This window comes from Neovison vison, chromosome 10, assembly GCF_020171115.1.
Source record: "Neovison vison isolate M4711 chromosome 10, ASM_NN_V1, whole genome shotgun sequence".
Lineage (NCBI taxonomy): Eukaryota > Metazoa > Chordata > Mammalia > Carnivora > Mustelidae > Neogale > Neogale vison.
In genome coordinates, this window is record NC_058100.1 from 43,676,586 (window position 1) to 43,694,373 (window position 17,788).

At 37.9% G+C, this 17,788-nt stretch overlaps 1 protein-coding gene across 4 annotated transcripts in view; it reads left to right on the top strand.

Annotated features, from left to right (window-relative positions):
• The window catches only part of DTL (denticleless E3 ubiquitin protein ligase homolog), a 69,059-nt gene that overhangs the window by 24,571 nt on the left and 26,700 nt on the right, over positions 1 to 17,788 (top strand). For 3 of the 4 annotated variants that reach the window (XM_044267136.1, XM_044267137.1, XM_044267135.1), the window contains exons 13-15: positions 2,703 to 2,838; positions 12,219 to 13,051; positions 15,416 to 15,526. In XM_044267136.1, coding sequence (XP_044123071.1) covers positions 2,703 to 2,838; positions 12,219 to 13,051; positions 15,416 to 15,514 — 1,068 coding nt within the window. In that variant the 3' untranslated portion in view covers positions 15,515 to 15,526. Of the gene's footprint in view, positions 1 to 2,702; positions 2,839 to 12,218; positions 13,052 to 15,415; positions 17,488 to 17,788 lie in introns of those variants that run through there. The other variant, XM_044267134.1, reaches the window with a different exon arrangement.

A 17,788-nucleotide genomic window follows, 5' to 3' on the forward strand; every position in this document is an offset into this window, starting at 1 on the left:
TAAATAAATCTCTGTCATTGGTTTAAAAAATAGATCACAGATCTGTAGATTTTCCCAAGGTTAGTTTGAGAAGGTTAGTTTGAGAGTTAACACAGACTTTTATTTTTAGGGATTGAAAGATCTAGAGGCCATCCAGGATCTGTGTCTGCATTAACCATACATACTCTACTTTTCTTTAGCAATAGAGAAACTTACACTAAGGAATAAAAATGGATTTTTTTAAAAATTTAAACTCAGTTAATTAATAATATATATTACTGGTTTCAGAGGTAGAGATCAGTGACTGTCTCATCAGTGTTATATAATACCTGTGCTCATTACATCACATACCCTCCTTAATGTCCATCACCCAGTTACCCTATCCCCCTCCCCTCCAGCAACCCTCTGTTTCCTATGATTAAGAGTCCCTTATGATTTGTTTCCCTCTCTGATATCACCTTGTTTTATTTTCTCCTCTCTTCCCCTATGATCCTGTTTTATTTCTTAAACTCCATGTATAAATGAGATCATATGATAATTATCTTTCTGATTGACTTGTTTCTCTTAGCATAATACCCTCTAGTTCCAACCATGTCATTGCAAATGGCGAGATTAGAATGGATTTCTTGATTCCCTAGAGTAATTCCTTTCCTAAACATAGAGTTAAGTTTTTAATGTAATTAAATTTCATCTGAAAATCTAAGGTGGAAAACTAGTTTTATTAACTTTCTACATACTATCAACATGGCATGTTAAAGGTTGTAACATCTTGACTGTTCTTCACAGTCAAATTTAGTTTTCACATGCCTAAACAGTGCTTACTGTGAAGTTGTAATATGGTAGGTTATCTATGGCCACCCTATATGAGTAGCTCCAAGATGTTTTAGACATTTCTCCCTTAAGATTTTTTTTGACAGTGATACTTAAAGACAAATAAAATACCTGAAATGTAAAAAGGCAAGAAACATAAACTTTGTGTACATGTAGGGATTTCATAAATACTGGCCCAAGTTCCACTCATTCTCTCAGCCCCTACTGCCTCTGGTCTTTGGGTTATTTGGGGTTTACAAGAAATATCACTTCTGTGGATATCTCCACTTTCATTTATGATGTTTTGAGGTTTTGTTCCCATCTGTTTTTTATCTTCTAGAAACTTCTTATGGTCTAGTCTATTCATGGCATCCCTGCTAGCTTTCCAGTACTGCCGTGGATTTCTTTTTGTTTCTATATCTGTATAACCATTTCTGTGGTCAGCCCTACAGATTTTTTTTTTTTAACTCATTGCTTTAATCACCAATAATTACATCCCAATGACCTTTTTCTTCTGAGGTCCGTGTACCTCCCAGTGAAATAATCTGCTTTTAACATGGAGTTTTGTATCTTTGTAGAATTTAGAGAGTTTTTCAATTACTCACTTAATTATGTTCTCTTTTTTCAACTATCATATATTGCCCTTATCTATATATGCACAGAAAAGACTCATAGGTAATGACAAGGCTGTTTACCTACACTAATCTAATAACCACTTCTTTAAAAAAAATTTTTTTTTAAATAACTTTGTTCCTAGCCTAAAGTTAAGAAGGTAAAAATATGGTTTTAAAATCTAGCCTTTGAAATTAGAAAAATTTTCACTTCTAGCTCTGCCACTTAATTGTGGTGACCTTGGGCAAATAATTTTATTCTTTCTTATTTTGTAGATGAGGTTATTGGAGTTCAAGGCTTTTTACATTGTGAGAATTAAACAACATAAAAAATGTAAATTGTTACTCTCTCAGTAGGTGCTCTGGAAATAATTCTTGTTAATAGACCATCGAGTAACTGGGGATTCCAGGCATTTCTTCTTGAGCAGTTAAATATGTGTGTCTTCTTTTGGCCTCCCAGTAAGGAAAGGAAAAAGTTGCCAGTCTCTTGGGGGCCAAGACTTAAGAGAACGTGTGTTCTTTTTTTTCTCTCTCTTCAGTGACTGAAATAGAGAAATTATATAAACAAATGCTGGGGAACAGCTCTGGTACCAGTGGCCATTTGCCACAAGCTCTTCAAGCTGGACTTTCTCTGCCATAAAAGGCTTGGGACCAAGATCGGGAATAGTCAGATATTTTTAAAGGGGCAAAGGTTATTTTTAACTTCTTTCAGCCTAGTGAACTTGTTGTTTTCCCAGATTGCTCCTTTACCTATCTGAAAAAGAATCTCAAAGAATGGTTTCATTCTACTTATCACAGCTTACTAGAGTCACGGACTAAGCCTGATCTTGGAAATGATCGCATTACTTTAGCAGTAAGCCAGAACATGTAGAATTCAGAAGAAAGTGGTAGAAATTGAATGTTGGTGGCATATACTGGTTTATCATATAAGAGAGGAAATAAAAAAGGGTGTCATAATTATATTTCATAATTATATAGAAAGTGATGAAGATAATGACTTGCCCAGGTTTTTGAGAGTAATAACGAAAGGAACCTGATTTTATAGTAGGGCTTTAGGTTAGGTAAGATGTGACTGGTAACAGAAGACATACCATCAGAATTATAAAGAATATACAGTCCTATGGAAATTTGGAGTGATTCCTGAAAGCAAGGGATGAAGTATATGATTTTTTAGATCTCCTTTTCTACATCCTGGTATATCACACAAAATAATTCTCTAGTCATGGGTCCTTAAGATCTACTTTTTACTTTGTTATATATCTTTGATTGAAACTTCTTAACTTCCTTCCTGATTCTCATTAGATTGCTACCTGCTCTGATGACAATACACTGAAAATCTGGCGCTTGAATAGAGGCTTAGAGGAGAAGTCAGGAGGAGATAAACTCTCCTTAGTGGGCTGGGCCTCTCAGAAGAAAAAAGAAGCCAGAGCTGACCTAGGTAAGGATCCCATGCATTTTTCTAAGTTGCTTATGGTTTGATTGGTTTCATTCTGCAATGCAGAGTGATAAGCTAAATTTGATCTTACTTGATAAATTTTTAAAGGAAAGCATCATCTTTCTTTACATTCTTTTCAATAACTCTTTTCTGAGCACTACTATGCTTATCATCTACAAGAGGCACTGGAATATAGTGGTGGATCACTTATTTTCAAAGTATTTATTGAACACCTATGATGTGCTAGGCACGGCTCTGAGTTGCTGAAGATTTAGCAATGAACAAAAAAATAAAAAATCCCAAAAATGTAAATGAAGATTATAGATTAGTATGAGAGGCAGAGGAACAATTAAAGAAAATATGTACTATGTCAGGTAGCTATAAATACTTATGAAAAAAGGAACACTGGAAAATTAGGTGCTCAGGGAGGCCTCAATGTTTAGATGACGTTTGAGTAAGGGAAGTGAAACAGGGAGCCATGTGGACATTTTGAAGAACATTCCAGGCAGATAAAGCAGCAAGCACAGAAGCCCTTAAGCAGGAGTAGGCCTGATGTATTTTTTGTTCCTCAAGGAGGCTAATGTGGTTAGAGCCCCCGTGGCTAGAGCAAGCTAACGAGAGGGATGGGAATAGTAGTGGAAAATGAGTTTCTTGTATGATTTGGGCTTTTATTCTGACATATTGAAAAGCTATTGCAGGGTTTTAAATAGAGGAGTATGATGATCTGACTTTTCCTAACTTGATTATTTTTACTCCTGTGTTGAAAACAAATTATAAAGGGATCAGTGTAAAAGCTGGAAGCTAATTTTGAACTCCTTTGAAATAATCTAGGAAGCAATGATGGTGACTTGGACAGAGGGGTAGCAAAAGATATGGTAAGAAGTCTTCAAGTTCTGGATATATTGTAAATATAATGAGGAATCAGATATGGAATGTAATGGAGTTACTGAGGATAACTTTAGAGTTTAGGACTTGAGAAGCTGGAAGACTGGAATTGCTGTTAACCTAGACAGGAATCACTGCAGAAGAAACAGGTTTGGGAGGGAATAGCTAAAGTTCCATTTGGATATGTTGTTTGATATGATTATTAAACATTCAAATGAAGATGTCAGAGAGGTAGTTGGATGTTTAATTCTGCAGTTTGAGACTAGAGCTATAAATTTGGGATTCAACAACATGTAGGTGAAGGAAGCTATAGCTAAGAAAAGAGGATAGGTCTGGGTTCTGAGCCTTGGAACACCCCACTGTTTAGAGATTGGAGGGGTGAAAGAGCAGACACAACCAGAAATAGAGAAAAACCAGGAGAGTATTGTATCCTGGAAGCCCAGTAAATAATGGAGAGAGGGATGAATTTGGTCAAATGTTTTTAGAACTCCATGTAAGACAAGGGCTAAAAATTGGCCTTTGGATTTGGCACTATCAGGCTTATTCGGTGACTTTTAATGAAAGCAGTTGGCAGAGTGTCAGTGTCTAATGGGTGTTAAGGAGGATCAGAGAAGAGATCTTGGAGACTACAAGAATAGAGGGCTCTTCCAAGGAGTTTTGCTAGAAAGGAAAGGAGAGAAATGAAGTGGTAGCTGAGGAAGAAGCAGTGTTGCAATTTGTTTTTGCTTTGTATTAACAGCATTTGTGTGTGACTGGAAGGATCCTATGGGGGGGGGTGGGACTTGATGCAGGGAAATTTGCTGGAGCAATGTTCTCAAGTGTGAGAGAGATGACACCAAATTTACAAGTAAAAGGATAGGCCTTTGCCAGGGGTATGGAAAGTCATCCATAGTAATTAGAGAAAAGGTAGAAAATATAAATACAGTGAAGTAGGTGGGATGTTCAGAACCTGTGGAAGTTGATAGCTTCTCTTAGGGAGATAGGAATCAGGATCTTCAAGTGAAAATAAAGATAGGGAAGGAGGTGGTTGAGATCCAAGGAGAGATAAGAAAGTCTGACATGAGTCATACAGAGAAAAGAAGAGTAAGGGACTGGGGAGATATGGTATTGGGCAGTGGGTCAACTGGAGGCTGATAGCCATGAGTTGAAAGTTGAAAAGTCAGCGTGGTTGTATGTCTGCTGCCCAGGTACAAGTACACTGTAGGTGGGGAGTTTAAGGGATGTGGCTTCAGTCCACGAGTGTGAAGTGAGGGGTGGGGGGCAAGGGAGTTGAGGGTAGGTAAGAGAGGATGACTGTAATGAACTGTAGGAATGAAACTGGGGGAGGAGGGAAATGAGGATATAGTGGCACTTAGGGGACCATATTGAAGTGGGAAGGTGAATAAATTGAGGATCCCCAGAGGATGAAGGAATTTTGGAATTGGAATTTGGAATTGCTCGGAAGTGAGCTGGAAAATAGGTGGTGATTGACATTGAGAAAATGGAGGATTTGCAGGTTGGTAGTAGTAAGGTCAAGAAATAAGGGGCTTGAGTGAGTGAAAGGACAAAGCTATGTAGAAGGAGGCAGACACTGAGCAAGCAAAGTACTGGAAGTATCATGTATGTGGATTTTGTAATAACCGTGACCTGACAGAGACAGTGTTGAAGAGTGGAACAGTGCACCAAGAGCAAAAGTCTTCCAAGCACTGAGCCAGCCAGAGGGGATTCCGATGTTATCAATAGATACATAGTAATAAGCTTGAAATTCAAGCTTAAGGATTGATTTTACATTAGCCATCAAGGCATAAGGTAATGGGGAGTTGAAGGTGAGACCGAGTATATACTCATTTTTCTAACTACTTACTTACTTAGTCTCTTACAAGTTGTTATAAGCAGAACTGGACTCCAGACGGGTCTTCTATTCTGAGTCTACTTCAGTAAAACCTTTGATGCTTTTATTTTTGGTTTTTGGTTTTTCCTCTCTTTTAAAAAAATGGTTTTTTATTTGTATCATAGTTTAACAAGTCAACAAGTCCTACAGCAGTGAATAAGATAAAAAAAGAGCCCCCAGGCACCCTGCCCCACAGTTCCCCTTTTTCAGGGGTAGCCTCTGTCAAATGTTTTAGCTGATTCTTTGATATGTACATCTCTAAATAATATTTGTGCATTTCTGTTTCTTTGGGGTTTTGTTTTGGTGCAATGTTCAACGTTATCTGTTGACCTCTTAATATGGGAGAGGAGGGTTTAGCCCTCTGGATCTCCACCACTCCAAATCCCTGCACGCTCCCCATTCCCCTGTCTTTCCAATACAAGATCATAATTTTGGTTTGATCAAGATTTAGTATTTTTTTTTCTATTCAGAATGGAGTTACATGGTAAACTGCTTTTACTTTTTATTTCCTATACTTTTCTTCCCCCTTGAGGCTTTTTATTAGAGCCTTGTCAAGATATACTCGTATATCACAAGTCTACCCATTTAGAGTACAGAGTGCAGTGGTCTTTAGGGCATTCAGAGTGAAGCAGTCATCAACACAATCTCATCCTAGAGTTTCTTCAGCATCAGAAATGAAGATTCCAATGTCCTTATATCCTAGCTCTTAAGTATAGCCCTCCTAGTAAATGTGAAGTGGCATCCCATTGTGGTTTAGATTTTAATTCCCCTCACGGTTAATGACATAGAGCACTTTCTCAGGTGCCTATTTGCCATCTGTATATTTTCTTTGGAAGAACGCCTTCTGTACATTCTTTGCCTATATTTTATTGGGCAAATTAAATTTATTTGTCTTTTTAATGTTGAGTTAAAAGTATTCTTTATATACTCTGGATATAAGTCCCTTGTCATACAGTGATTTGAAAATATTTTATCTTACTCTATAGGCTGTCTTTTTACTTGCTTAATGGTTTTTTTTTTTTGACAAAAAAATTTCTAATTTTGATGAAATTTAATTTGTCTTTTCCTTTGTCATTTGTGCTTTTGATGTTATATCTAAGAAACCATTGCTTAACTCAAGGTCACAAAGATTTACTCCTATATTTTATTCTATGAGTTTTTTAGTTTTAAGGCCCTCTGGTCCGTTGTGTTGTTTATTTTTGTGTATGATATGAGGTAAGGATCAAAATTCACTCTTATACGTGGATATCCTGGTTTCTTGGTATCATTTTTTAAAAAAGACTATACCCCATAAATTGTTTTCACACCTTTGCCAAAACTTAGTTGACCATAAATGTAAGGGTTTATTTCTAGATTCTCATTTCTGTTCCATTGATGCATATGTCTGTCCTTATGCTGATACCACATTGTCTTGATTACCGTAGCTTTGTAGCAGGTTTGGAAATCAGAAAGGCTGAGTCCCCTGGTTTTCTTCATTTTCAAGGTTATTTTGACTATTCTTGTCCTCATGTAGTTCTATACACATTTTAGAACAAGCTTGTCAATTTCTGCAAAATAGTCCTCTAGGATTTTGATATGGATTGCATCAGATCTCTAGATCAGCTTGGGGAATATTGCCACCTTAATGATGTGTTAAGTCTTGTGATCCATGAATATGGATGTCTATTTGCTGCCTTGTCTTTATAGTTACTTATCTCTCCCTAATTTTGGGAAATGAAAAAGAGAAGAATCATATGAGGAAATAGCCATCAGTGTTTCCACCACTCACAATTTTGACACTTTATTTTTTGAGATTTTTCCTCCTTTTCCACGGAGAGATTCTTATTAACGGAATCATGTTTGTACTGTAAATACATTTGGATTTCTTGAGGTTGCTTTCACTGAACTTATGTCCTAAGCACTTTCTATGTTATCTTATAGCAAAATATTTAAAATAATCCACTGAGTAAATGTTCCATAGTTTAGCTACTCTCTTGTAGTTGGATATTATGTTTCCAATATTTCGTGAAAATTGTTCTCTGAATTAAGGGTTCCCCCATCCCATTAAAACAGATTCTCAGGGGTGGCATTTCTGTGTTAATTGCAGTAATCATTTTAAGAATATTAATGAAAAGTGAGTTGCTTAACTAAGTATTTTTAGTGTGTCATTAATTATTTAGTTTTGGAAGCCAAGTCACAAAAGAATTTACACATGTGGTTCCAAATTTGGACCAAAATAATAGCAACAACAACCTTTAGCCATTATTGAGTACAATCATTCTAAAGATCCACATGGATTATCTTTCTTAGTTCGCCAAACAACCAAAACTGAAGCTCAAGGAAGTTGGACTTGCCTAAGGTCACACAGCCGTCAAGTTGTAGTAGAACCAGAGTTTAAACATTTGCAGTCTGGGTTTAGAGCCCATGCTTAGAAGCACTGTGCCCTACTGCCTCCTTTAGGACTCAACATAGGAAAGCAAAGATCGAGTTAAGACCCGAGCAAGGGGGGCACTTGGTGGCTCATTGGTCAGGCATCTGCATTTGGTTCAGGTCATGATCCCAGGGTGCTGGAATTGAGCCCCACGTTGGGCTCCCTGCTCAGCAGGGAGCCTGCTTCCCCCCTCCCTCTGCTGCTTTCCCCTTGTGTGCTCTCTCTCTCTCTCTAATAAGTAAATATTGGGGGGGAAAAAGAAAAGAAAAGAAAAAACCTGACCAAGAGTTATACCTAGATTTCTCTGTTTCTGGATGCTGCTAGAGTTCTCTTGAAGAGCTCTACCGACCAGCAACCCCACGTGAAAGCCAAAGGCTGGTACATTGGCTATTCATCCCTGTAACCCAGCTTCCAGCAACAGATAGGCTGCCGCTAATCACACTTCCATTTTGAAAGTTATGGTCCTATGCTTTCCTGACTCTAATTGCCACCCCAAACCTTCACTGCTGTCCTAGGCTTCATATCTTCTCCTCTGGCCCTTTTAGCACACCAGCCAGAAGGCTTTAAACTGAAGGCACAGCCCCTTTTCCCTCTGCCCTACTTTTCCCAGCCAGCACCTGCTCTGTCACTTACTATTGTTTCACCGTTTCAACCAGCAATCTCAGCACTGTCAAGGTGAAGGGTTCTCAGCCCCAGCTGTGCATCGTCACCAGTGGTGGAGCTTTTTAAAAGTGTATCCCCAATGATTGTTCAGTAGGTCTGGGATGGGGACCAAGTACCTGTATTTTTCTAAAGCTCCAAGTAATTCTTTTATGTAGTCAGGATTGAGAACCTCTGGTCTAGGCATTATTGAGTGACAAAGATGATTGTCCATATCGTAAAGAGAAGGAAACCTTACCTGTTCTATCTCATGTGCTTGCTATAGTCTCACCAGTCAGCAGAATTCTTAGAGTCTGTTTTTTGATGCCTGGTACCTCACCATCATCTGTCTCCGAAGTAATGACATTTAATAAAAATTGTTTAATAATTCCTTGCTGGGTGCTATAGGGACACTAGACTTAAAAAAAAAAAAAAATGAGTAAACCATCATCACCTGCCCCTAGGTGCTCCCAGTCTAGTCCAGGAGGCAGATACAAAAGCTTTGGCACATTATTAACACTGCTCCTAGCTACATAAACAAAAGGAACCTACTTACTGTGGGAGAGGAGGAAAGAAGTTTGTGAATTCTTCACAATGAAAGGAGTTTGTGAATTGTGTAACAATGAAGTTACCGATGTCATCAGAGCTTGAAACATGAGAATTTTTGCCTGGCCAAGAAGGGGCAGGCTTGGCAAGAAAGCCACATGAACAAAGACAGAGATGTGACAGGGCGCAGCTTATTCAGGAAGCAGTGAGTAGTCTCCTGCAACAGGATCCCAGAGTAGCAGAGTACATGATATGACTGAAAAGGTGGGGTGAGGCCAGATGGCAAACTTTTGTACAGAAAGGAGCTGCAAATTGACTGATCATTCGTAAGCTCTCCTCTCATTCCTCAAAGGAGCTGACTTTCAGGAAGCTTTTAGGATAGTAATACAGTTTATGCTACTGGGTCATCAGATCTCGTGCAGTGCTTAGGGTCAGCGGAGAGTCAGTAGATGATGTGCTAGATGGGCCTGTCGTGTTAAATCGATGCGCCAATATAGTGATGTATCGAATAGCTGTTAAAAAGAATGCAGTGCTAGGCCTCTTTGCCCTAGCATTGCTCAAAAGCTGGACTAGATTGGGAGCACCTAGGGGCAGGTGATGATGGGGCAGATGAAGAGAAAAGGGCGAATTGCAGAATGTGTGTGTAATAATCCATTATGTGTAACAATTATGTGTGTAATAATCCATTGTTGGGTTTTTTAAGGTATGATATACCCTTGTGTGCACTAACAGGCATATAGAAAATTGTGGGTTGCACAAGAACATGAGTAAAATGAGAAGATTAAAAAGGGGACTTTTGACTTTTCACCTTATTCCCTTCTGTTAACTGTTTGGTTGTAGTTTTTGTTTTGTTTTGTTTTTTTTACCATGAACTTTATTATCTAAATAATCTAATTACTGTTTTTTTTAAAAAGATTTAAATTTGTCCTAGAGTTTTATTATCCTTCCAAGTTAATAAAATCTTCTCTTTGAACCCCCATTGTCCAATACTTCCTTCATTCTAACATCCTAAAGAAAGAGAAATGCCCTAGCTTTCCACCACATCAGATATCCCGCTGACCTTCAGTAAATACTTCAGATGTCTACTGCTCGAGTATCAGAAACTTAGCTATCTGTGTGGCCCAACCCCAGCGGCCCTGGCCCAGCTTTTTCCTTCTCCCGTAATCCTGTCTTAGAACCTGCATGTTGTAAAACCCATACTATTTTAGGACTTTCTGCCTTAACCATATCCTTCAGCCCACTTTAATAGAACTAATGACTATAGGGGCTGTGCGCTGACTGTTGACCTGCTCTGAGGAGTGAAAAAATGAAAAGTTTTTGTCCTCCTGAAGTAATAGCTAATCGAGCTTTAGAACACGAGTATGAGAACAATGACCAGATGCTTTAGGGACAGGTCCTGTCACTAACTTCCCTTATATATCATGTTACAACAAAAATGGGTTTTCTTTGGGGTGCCTGGGTGGCTCAGTGGGTTAAAGCCTCTGCCTTCCGCTCAGGTCATGATCCCAGCATCCTGGGATCGAGCCCCACATTGGGCTCTCTGCTTCTCAAGGAGGCTGCTTCCTCCTCTCTCTCTGCCTGCCTCTCTGCCTACTTGTGACCTCTGGCTGTCAAATAAGTAAAATCTTTAAAAAAAAAAAAAAAATGGGGTTTTCCAGGAATGATTTATTAAAGGATTGGTATCACTTTGCCCATTTCTAAAAATACGGTTGATGGGAAAAGTTCAGGTAAAAGTCAGTTTGTAGAATTTCTCTATCTCAAGGCAAAACTGCTTTATTAGTAAAAAGCACGGGGTAGAACATACAGGATAACTAAATTCCTGAAATTAATGCTTGTAAATCTGTATTCTAACTAAAAGAGAGATTGTATTTTTATGTCAGCTCATTCTAAATTCAATTGCATATGAATACAATTCGGTAAACTGAATTAAATATCAGTTATAATTCAAAGAGTTTGTGACTTAGAAAATAAACTGATGGCCTTTCCTTGTTATTGGAGATAGGAACACTATTTCAGCAATCTAAAAAGCTCAGAAGGAAAGTAAGAAAATATGAGTTGTCTGTGGTGGGGCCTAAGGGGGAAGAAGCATGAAGTTTTTAAAGAATTTGCCTAAAGTACTTGCTGTTTCTTGTAAACAAGAGACAGGACATAGAGAAGAGTTCTATCACGGTTTGATTTGCTTTACTAAGAGAAAGCATTTAGCTTCTGAAATGTTCTTTGACATTCTTTGGCTTGTGGAAAGTAGCCATTCATAAGTTAAGATGGAAAACCAAGTGAGGCCTAATAACCTCAATGAGTAATTGATGGGATTGTTTTTTGTGGAGATTAAAATCTTTCCATTTAACAGATAGGGAAGCTGAAGTAGAGGAGGTAAAAGGTTGGGTTCAAGTCAACAGTAAATGAATGTGCCAAATTTTAGACCAGTAATTCTGTTTGGGAGCCATTGTGTGGTGCCTCTTTGCCCTAGCATTGCTCAAAAGTATATACAGGAATCCTAATGGCAACTTTACATATGAAAACAAAATATTATTAACAACCTGAATGTCTTACTGTTACCTTAGAATACTTGAAGCTATTAAAAATGATAATATAAATTTATATTAATGTGCAAAATATTCATGGTATGCTAAGTAGAAGGTTAGCATATACATTACATACAAATAGTATATACATTATAGTCTTGTTTTCATATAGAAAAAATTTGACATATATAATGTATATATCACATGCACAAGTATAGAAAAAAATGTTTAAAGCGGTTTACCTGGACTCATTTAAATTTTTTAAAAAATTTTTCTGTGTTTTCTAGATTGTCTATGTTTTACAACAGTGGTTGGGAGGAGGGCAGTTAGGAAAGGGGAAGGAAAATGTTGCTAGGGTATGGTAAGAATCCAATGATTTATATAACCTAATCACTTGGAAAACCATTCCTGTATGAGTAAGTTAGTTATAATTTTCCTTGATGAGAATTCAGGAATTTTCTGACTTTCACCCCTGATTTTTGTGACTCTTTTTTTTTTTTTTTTTTTTCAGTGACAGTGACAAGTAGCCAGAATACTCCTGCCAAAGCGCCCAGAGTAAGGAGCAGTCCATCCATTTCTTCCCCATCATCAGCAGCTTGTGCTCCAAGCTGTGCAGGAGACCTCCCTCTTCCTTCAAATACTCCTACATTCTCTATTAAAACCCCTCCTGCCAAAGCCCGGTCTCCTATCAGCAGAAGAGGCTCAGTCTCCTCCGTCTCTCCGAAGCCACCCTCGTCCTTCAAGATGTCCATTAGAAACTGGATGACCCGAACACCATCCTCATCACCGCCCATCACGCCACCCACTTCTGAGACCAAGATCACATCTCCAAGAAAAGCCCTCATTCCTGTGAGTCTGAAATCATCCCAAGCAGTGGCTTGCTCAGAGTCTAGAAATCGAGTAAAGAGGAGGCTAGACTCAAGTTGTCTGGAGAGTGTGAAACAGAAGTGTGTAAAGAGTTGCAACTGTGTGACTGAGCTTGATGACCCAGTTGAAAAGCTTCACTTGGATCTCTGTTGCCTTGCTGGTAACCAGGAAGACCTTGGTAAGGACTCTCTAGGTCCCGCCAAACCAAGCAAGATTGAAGGAGCTAGTATGAGTATCTCAGAGCCTCCTTCTCCCGCCAGTCCTTATGCTTCAGAAAGCTGCGGAACACTACCTCTTCCTTTGGGATCTTGTGGAGAGGGGTCTGAGGTGGTAGGCAAAGAGAATAGCTCCCCAGAGAATAAAAACTGGTTACTGGCCATGGCAGCCAAACGGAAGGCTGAAAATTCGTCTCCGCGAAGTCCATCCTCCCAGACCCCCAATTCCAGGAGACAGAGCGGAAAGACTTCTCCAGGCCCGGTAAGTTGGCGGTTGATGGGAAGATGCATTTCCTAACTTGAAAGTGGCCAGTGAGGAGATACATTCCCTAACTTCCTTTCTGAAAGGTCAGACACAAATCCCTTCTCAGAAGTCAGGATGCTTTCTTTTTCCTTTCCTTTTCTTTCTTTCTTTTTTTTTTTTTTTTCCCCCCCAGTAAATCTATTTATACCTAGGGTTGCCAGATTTAGCACATAAAAATTTGAGACAAATATTGCATGGGACATATTTATACTAAAAATTCCTTATACTAAAAAGTTATTTGAAATTCAAATGTAACTGAGTGTTGCTGTATTTTATTATCTAGCAACCCTATTTACTCCCATCAAAATGCCTTCTGTCCAAGTCTGGGGGCGCCTGAGTGGCTCTTCCCATTAAGCTTCTGACTCTTGATTGCGGGGCAGGTTGTGAGATTCAGCCCTCCTGGCTGCCAGGTGAGCAGGGAGTCTTCCCTCCCCTGCCCCTTCCCCCATCCCCACTCACCCTGCACTTGAGGGTGCGTACTCTCACTCTCTCTCCCTCTCTTTCAAATAAATTAATTAATTAAAAAAAACTTTTGTCAAGGTCTATAACCCTTAGCCCTGTTGCTTGACTCTTCAAAGCCTTCATCATCCTCTAGTATATCAATTCCAAGATATCTTCCCTCTTCATTGTTTGATATTATTCCCTCCCCACCCCACCCCAGCCCCTGGCCACCACTTTTTATGGATTCCCTTCCTTTTTATAGATAAAGCTGACATTTGTGGGCAAGTTACCAAAATCCATAAATAGATTTCCAGTTTGTAATTACAGTTTATGATTATTTAAAATACAGTGAAACTTAGACACTTACAAAGCAATTTCAATGTAGAATCCTTCTAGGTTTTTATGATTTTCTCCGATCTTATTTACAGTCATCTTGTTCATACCAGTATTTTTGGCAATTCGCCTCTATCTATACTTTTAAAACATTCACCTTAGTTTCACTTACCTATTTAGGACTCATTTCATTGACTGGCATAAATTTAAGTTAAGCAATTTCAAAAACATGTACTCTGGCAGAAAATAGGTTTGTGAACCTTGGAAAGCAAGTGACTCATTCATGGTGGTGGGGGAAGTAGCTAAGAGCATTGGGTGGGTATGGGCACCAGTCAAAAAAACTAAAAATCATCAGGTAATCAGTTTGCAAGTTAAGGCGAGATGGGCTAAGGGAGGTTCTGCTGTGCTTCATAGTAGCTCTTGCTCTGTGTTAAGAAGACGGTAGAATGATTAAAATCCACTCCAAGAATCTAAAATGCAAAGGCAAGATATCCTCAGGCCAATTCTAGTTTAATAAGTGTTCATTTCCCCTCCTACTGTCATGAAGTCTATCCCATAATTAGAGGAAAAATAAACCAGAAATATTTTCAAGATTACTTCAAACACAAGCTCCGACCAAGACTTGCTACAGAACATTTAAAAAAAAAAAAAAAAAACTAGCTATAAGGAGTCTTTCCTTTCTTCTTTCAAAATTATCACTGTACCTGTTTTTTTTACCCCTAATCAAATTTCTTATTTTTTTCCCAGAGGAACTGTTCTCAGCTATATGTTAGCAGAAAAATAATTTCAGTGAGAAATTGTTTTCACTAATGTGTTAATTTTAAAGACTTTCAAAAATAGTGTGCTGGTCCCATACATTTCTGGTTTTATAATTTCAGTGTTTGAAGCTAACGTTTCTTTAAAAGAATTTTCTGCTTTATGTGCATGATGATAATGTCATTTCTTCCAAAGAAAGTAGCAGCTGCCATTTGAATCACTATTCCATTTGTAAATTTAAGGGGGGTGGTTTACTCATTTCTTTTCTTTTTTTTTTTTTTTTAAGATTTATTTATTTATTTATTTATTTATTTATTTGACAGACAGAGATCACAAGTAGGCAGAGAGAGAGAAGGGAAGCAGGCTCCCTGCTGAGCAGAGAGAGCCCGATGTGGGGCTCGATACCAGGACCCTGGGATCATGACCTGAGCTGAAGGCAGAGGCTTTAACCCACTGAGCCACCCAGGCGCCCCAATTTGCTCATTTATTTCAAGGAGGAGGGTTATTATAACCTTTGGTTCCTACTAGAAGGTTTAACTGGTGAATATTTTCCATTCACATGAAAAATCTCTCCCTTCCATCCTTGTGTACTACCTATTCAGTTTTTATTAAATTCAGTACAGATTAGCCAGAAGACACATTGCCATCAGAATATTTGGGACTGAAAGCTCACTGACTAAATAATCAAATTTCTAGACATTAATTTAAAATGCCTTTTAGTGATAACTTGTTGAAGTTAACAGCTGAACTTTATCTTAGAAAATCTCTCAAATCTAAACTTTCTTTTTCTAGGTCACTATTACTCCCAGCTCCATGAGGAAAATCTGTACATACTTTCATAGAAAATCCCAAGATGACTACTGCAGTCCCGAACAGTCAACAGAATTATAGATTCTAATCTGAGTGAGTTAACTGAACTTTGGCCCATTAAAACGAGACAAAAAGTACAACAGAATGATTCTATAACTCTAATCTTTAAGAAAGCTACCTTTCTTTTTTGTTTTTTTGTGTTTTGTTTTGTTTTGTTTTTAAATTTTCAGAGAAAATCCTTTCAACTCTGAAGTTTACCTGCTCTGGTTCTACTACCATAGCTTATATGCAGCTTCCTTGGGAAGAATGCTGCGTTTAATTCCATAAAGTAAGCTTATCACTCTGTAACTTTTTGAATGAGTAGTCTTCACTTTTTAAATTATGCCTCTTCTCTACAATAATGACATCCCAGTTCGTAGAGGCAGAAAGCAAGACTTGTCTGTTGTTACTCTGAGACTGAGGGTGCACAGTGCAAAGTACCTGCGGGTCACAGCAGGAGGCCTGTCTGTGAAGGCCGGTTGCTGAAGAAGTCTTCTGCTGGGGACCTCGGGTTCTGTGCTGCCTCAAATATAGTTTCATTTAAAATTTATATAATCTTTTCACTACACTTTTGGGAGTTTTTTGTTTTGTTTTTTTAGTATGTGTAAAAATGTGATATTCAGATAAGTGCATTTATCTTGATTCAGTGTTCAGTGTTAAAATACAGTCTCTTAAGTTAAAATCATCTTTATTTTAAGAGCAGTGATAACTACCAACTCTTTGGAGAAACTAGGTGAATAACATAGAAACTTTACTTGTCTTTTTTCCCCCAAATATAATCTCTCACATGAGACTTAAGGTCTTCTATTTTCACTAAGCAATTTACTATGGTACCAACTCAACATCATGTTCTATAAGAGGTTACAATTTTTGCCATTTATTAGACAAAGATATTTATAAAATCAATAGTCATACATTCAAGTTGGGGTTTGAATTCAACTTGCATTCAATTCTCTAGGGGCTGCAACTTTTTAAAAATGTAAGTCATTGAATTTAAGAAAAAGTAATAATTTCTTACTGATATTTTAATAAAAGAACATAGCTCCGAACTGAAAATCCAGAACCTAAAAAAGAATTCTTGGCTTTAGCTTCATTTTTTGGATTCTCTTCATATACATAAAAAATAGTAACCTTCTAGTATAGCCCTGAGCTGAAAAGTCCTGGAAATTTCTCTAAATATTTAATATAGAAGGTGTTTAGATTGATTCTCAGTTAATGATGTGCAAAATATTTTGAACATCTTCCCTTTAGTCAGCAGTTACATATCAATCATCTTGAAATGAACTATTGTTTTCTACTTTTCCCCTTTATAACCTCAGAGACACAAGCTCCGTGTACCCTCTATGTACTATGTCCTTGGAAGGGAATCCCCTAACAATCATGAAACTCGATTCGTTTTATCCATATCCCTAAGAAATATGTAGATTTTATTCATATTTTTGTCATAATTTAAAAATCTCTTCTTAATGACAAATTTTAATTCCTTTGATTCCTCTAAGTTAAGCTTGTACCAGCCAGAACTACGTATCTGAATTAAACATGGATTCTCCTTGGTTTTATGCAAGGAGTGAAATAAAGAGAAGCCACAGAATTGCTGTTTTTGAAACAAAGCACTCCACAGCAATAACTGAATATTTAGAAACTCTGATTATAACTGGTGTTTGATTTTTTAATGTTAGGCTGTGGAAAGGTGTTATTTATGACCATATCTGCTAATAATGCTACCTATCTCTTGCTTTGAAAGTCAGAGGGGTGGGGTGGGGAAAAGCTAAAGTAGGTATTATATTCTTTGTATCCTTGAACATCTCCTAACAGCTCTGCTGAGTAAAATTGGGGTAAATGTGGCTAACAGAAACTGTGCTGAGAATCTACTGGCTGTAACATGTCCCACTTGGAAAACTAGTACTTCAAATGGGTGCCAAAGGTCAAATGTAATGAGATAATAATTATTCCTGCCTCTGTCAGTGTCAGACTTCGAGCTGATCCTGAATAATAAAGCCTTTTACCTTATCTGATATCCTTTTCTGAGCTTTTTGCATTAACCTAGAAGCAGTCTACACAAAAGAACTATAGTAGTAATCAAGAATACTTTCTACTTCTTCATTGAGTAAAATTGTTTATTCCCAAGGATATGATCTAGTTCAAGCTGAAAGAGGTTTTAATAAAATATGTCTTGCTTGGTGGGACCTTGAGTGTTTAAGATGGCTTGGATTGATGAAGTAGGGTGGAGTGATGTAGTTCTTTTTCTAAACAAGTATTTCCAGCCCAAGCTTTTCCATTTGAATACACTCCAAGCGTTATTGCTACAGTGCTGTA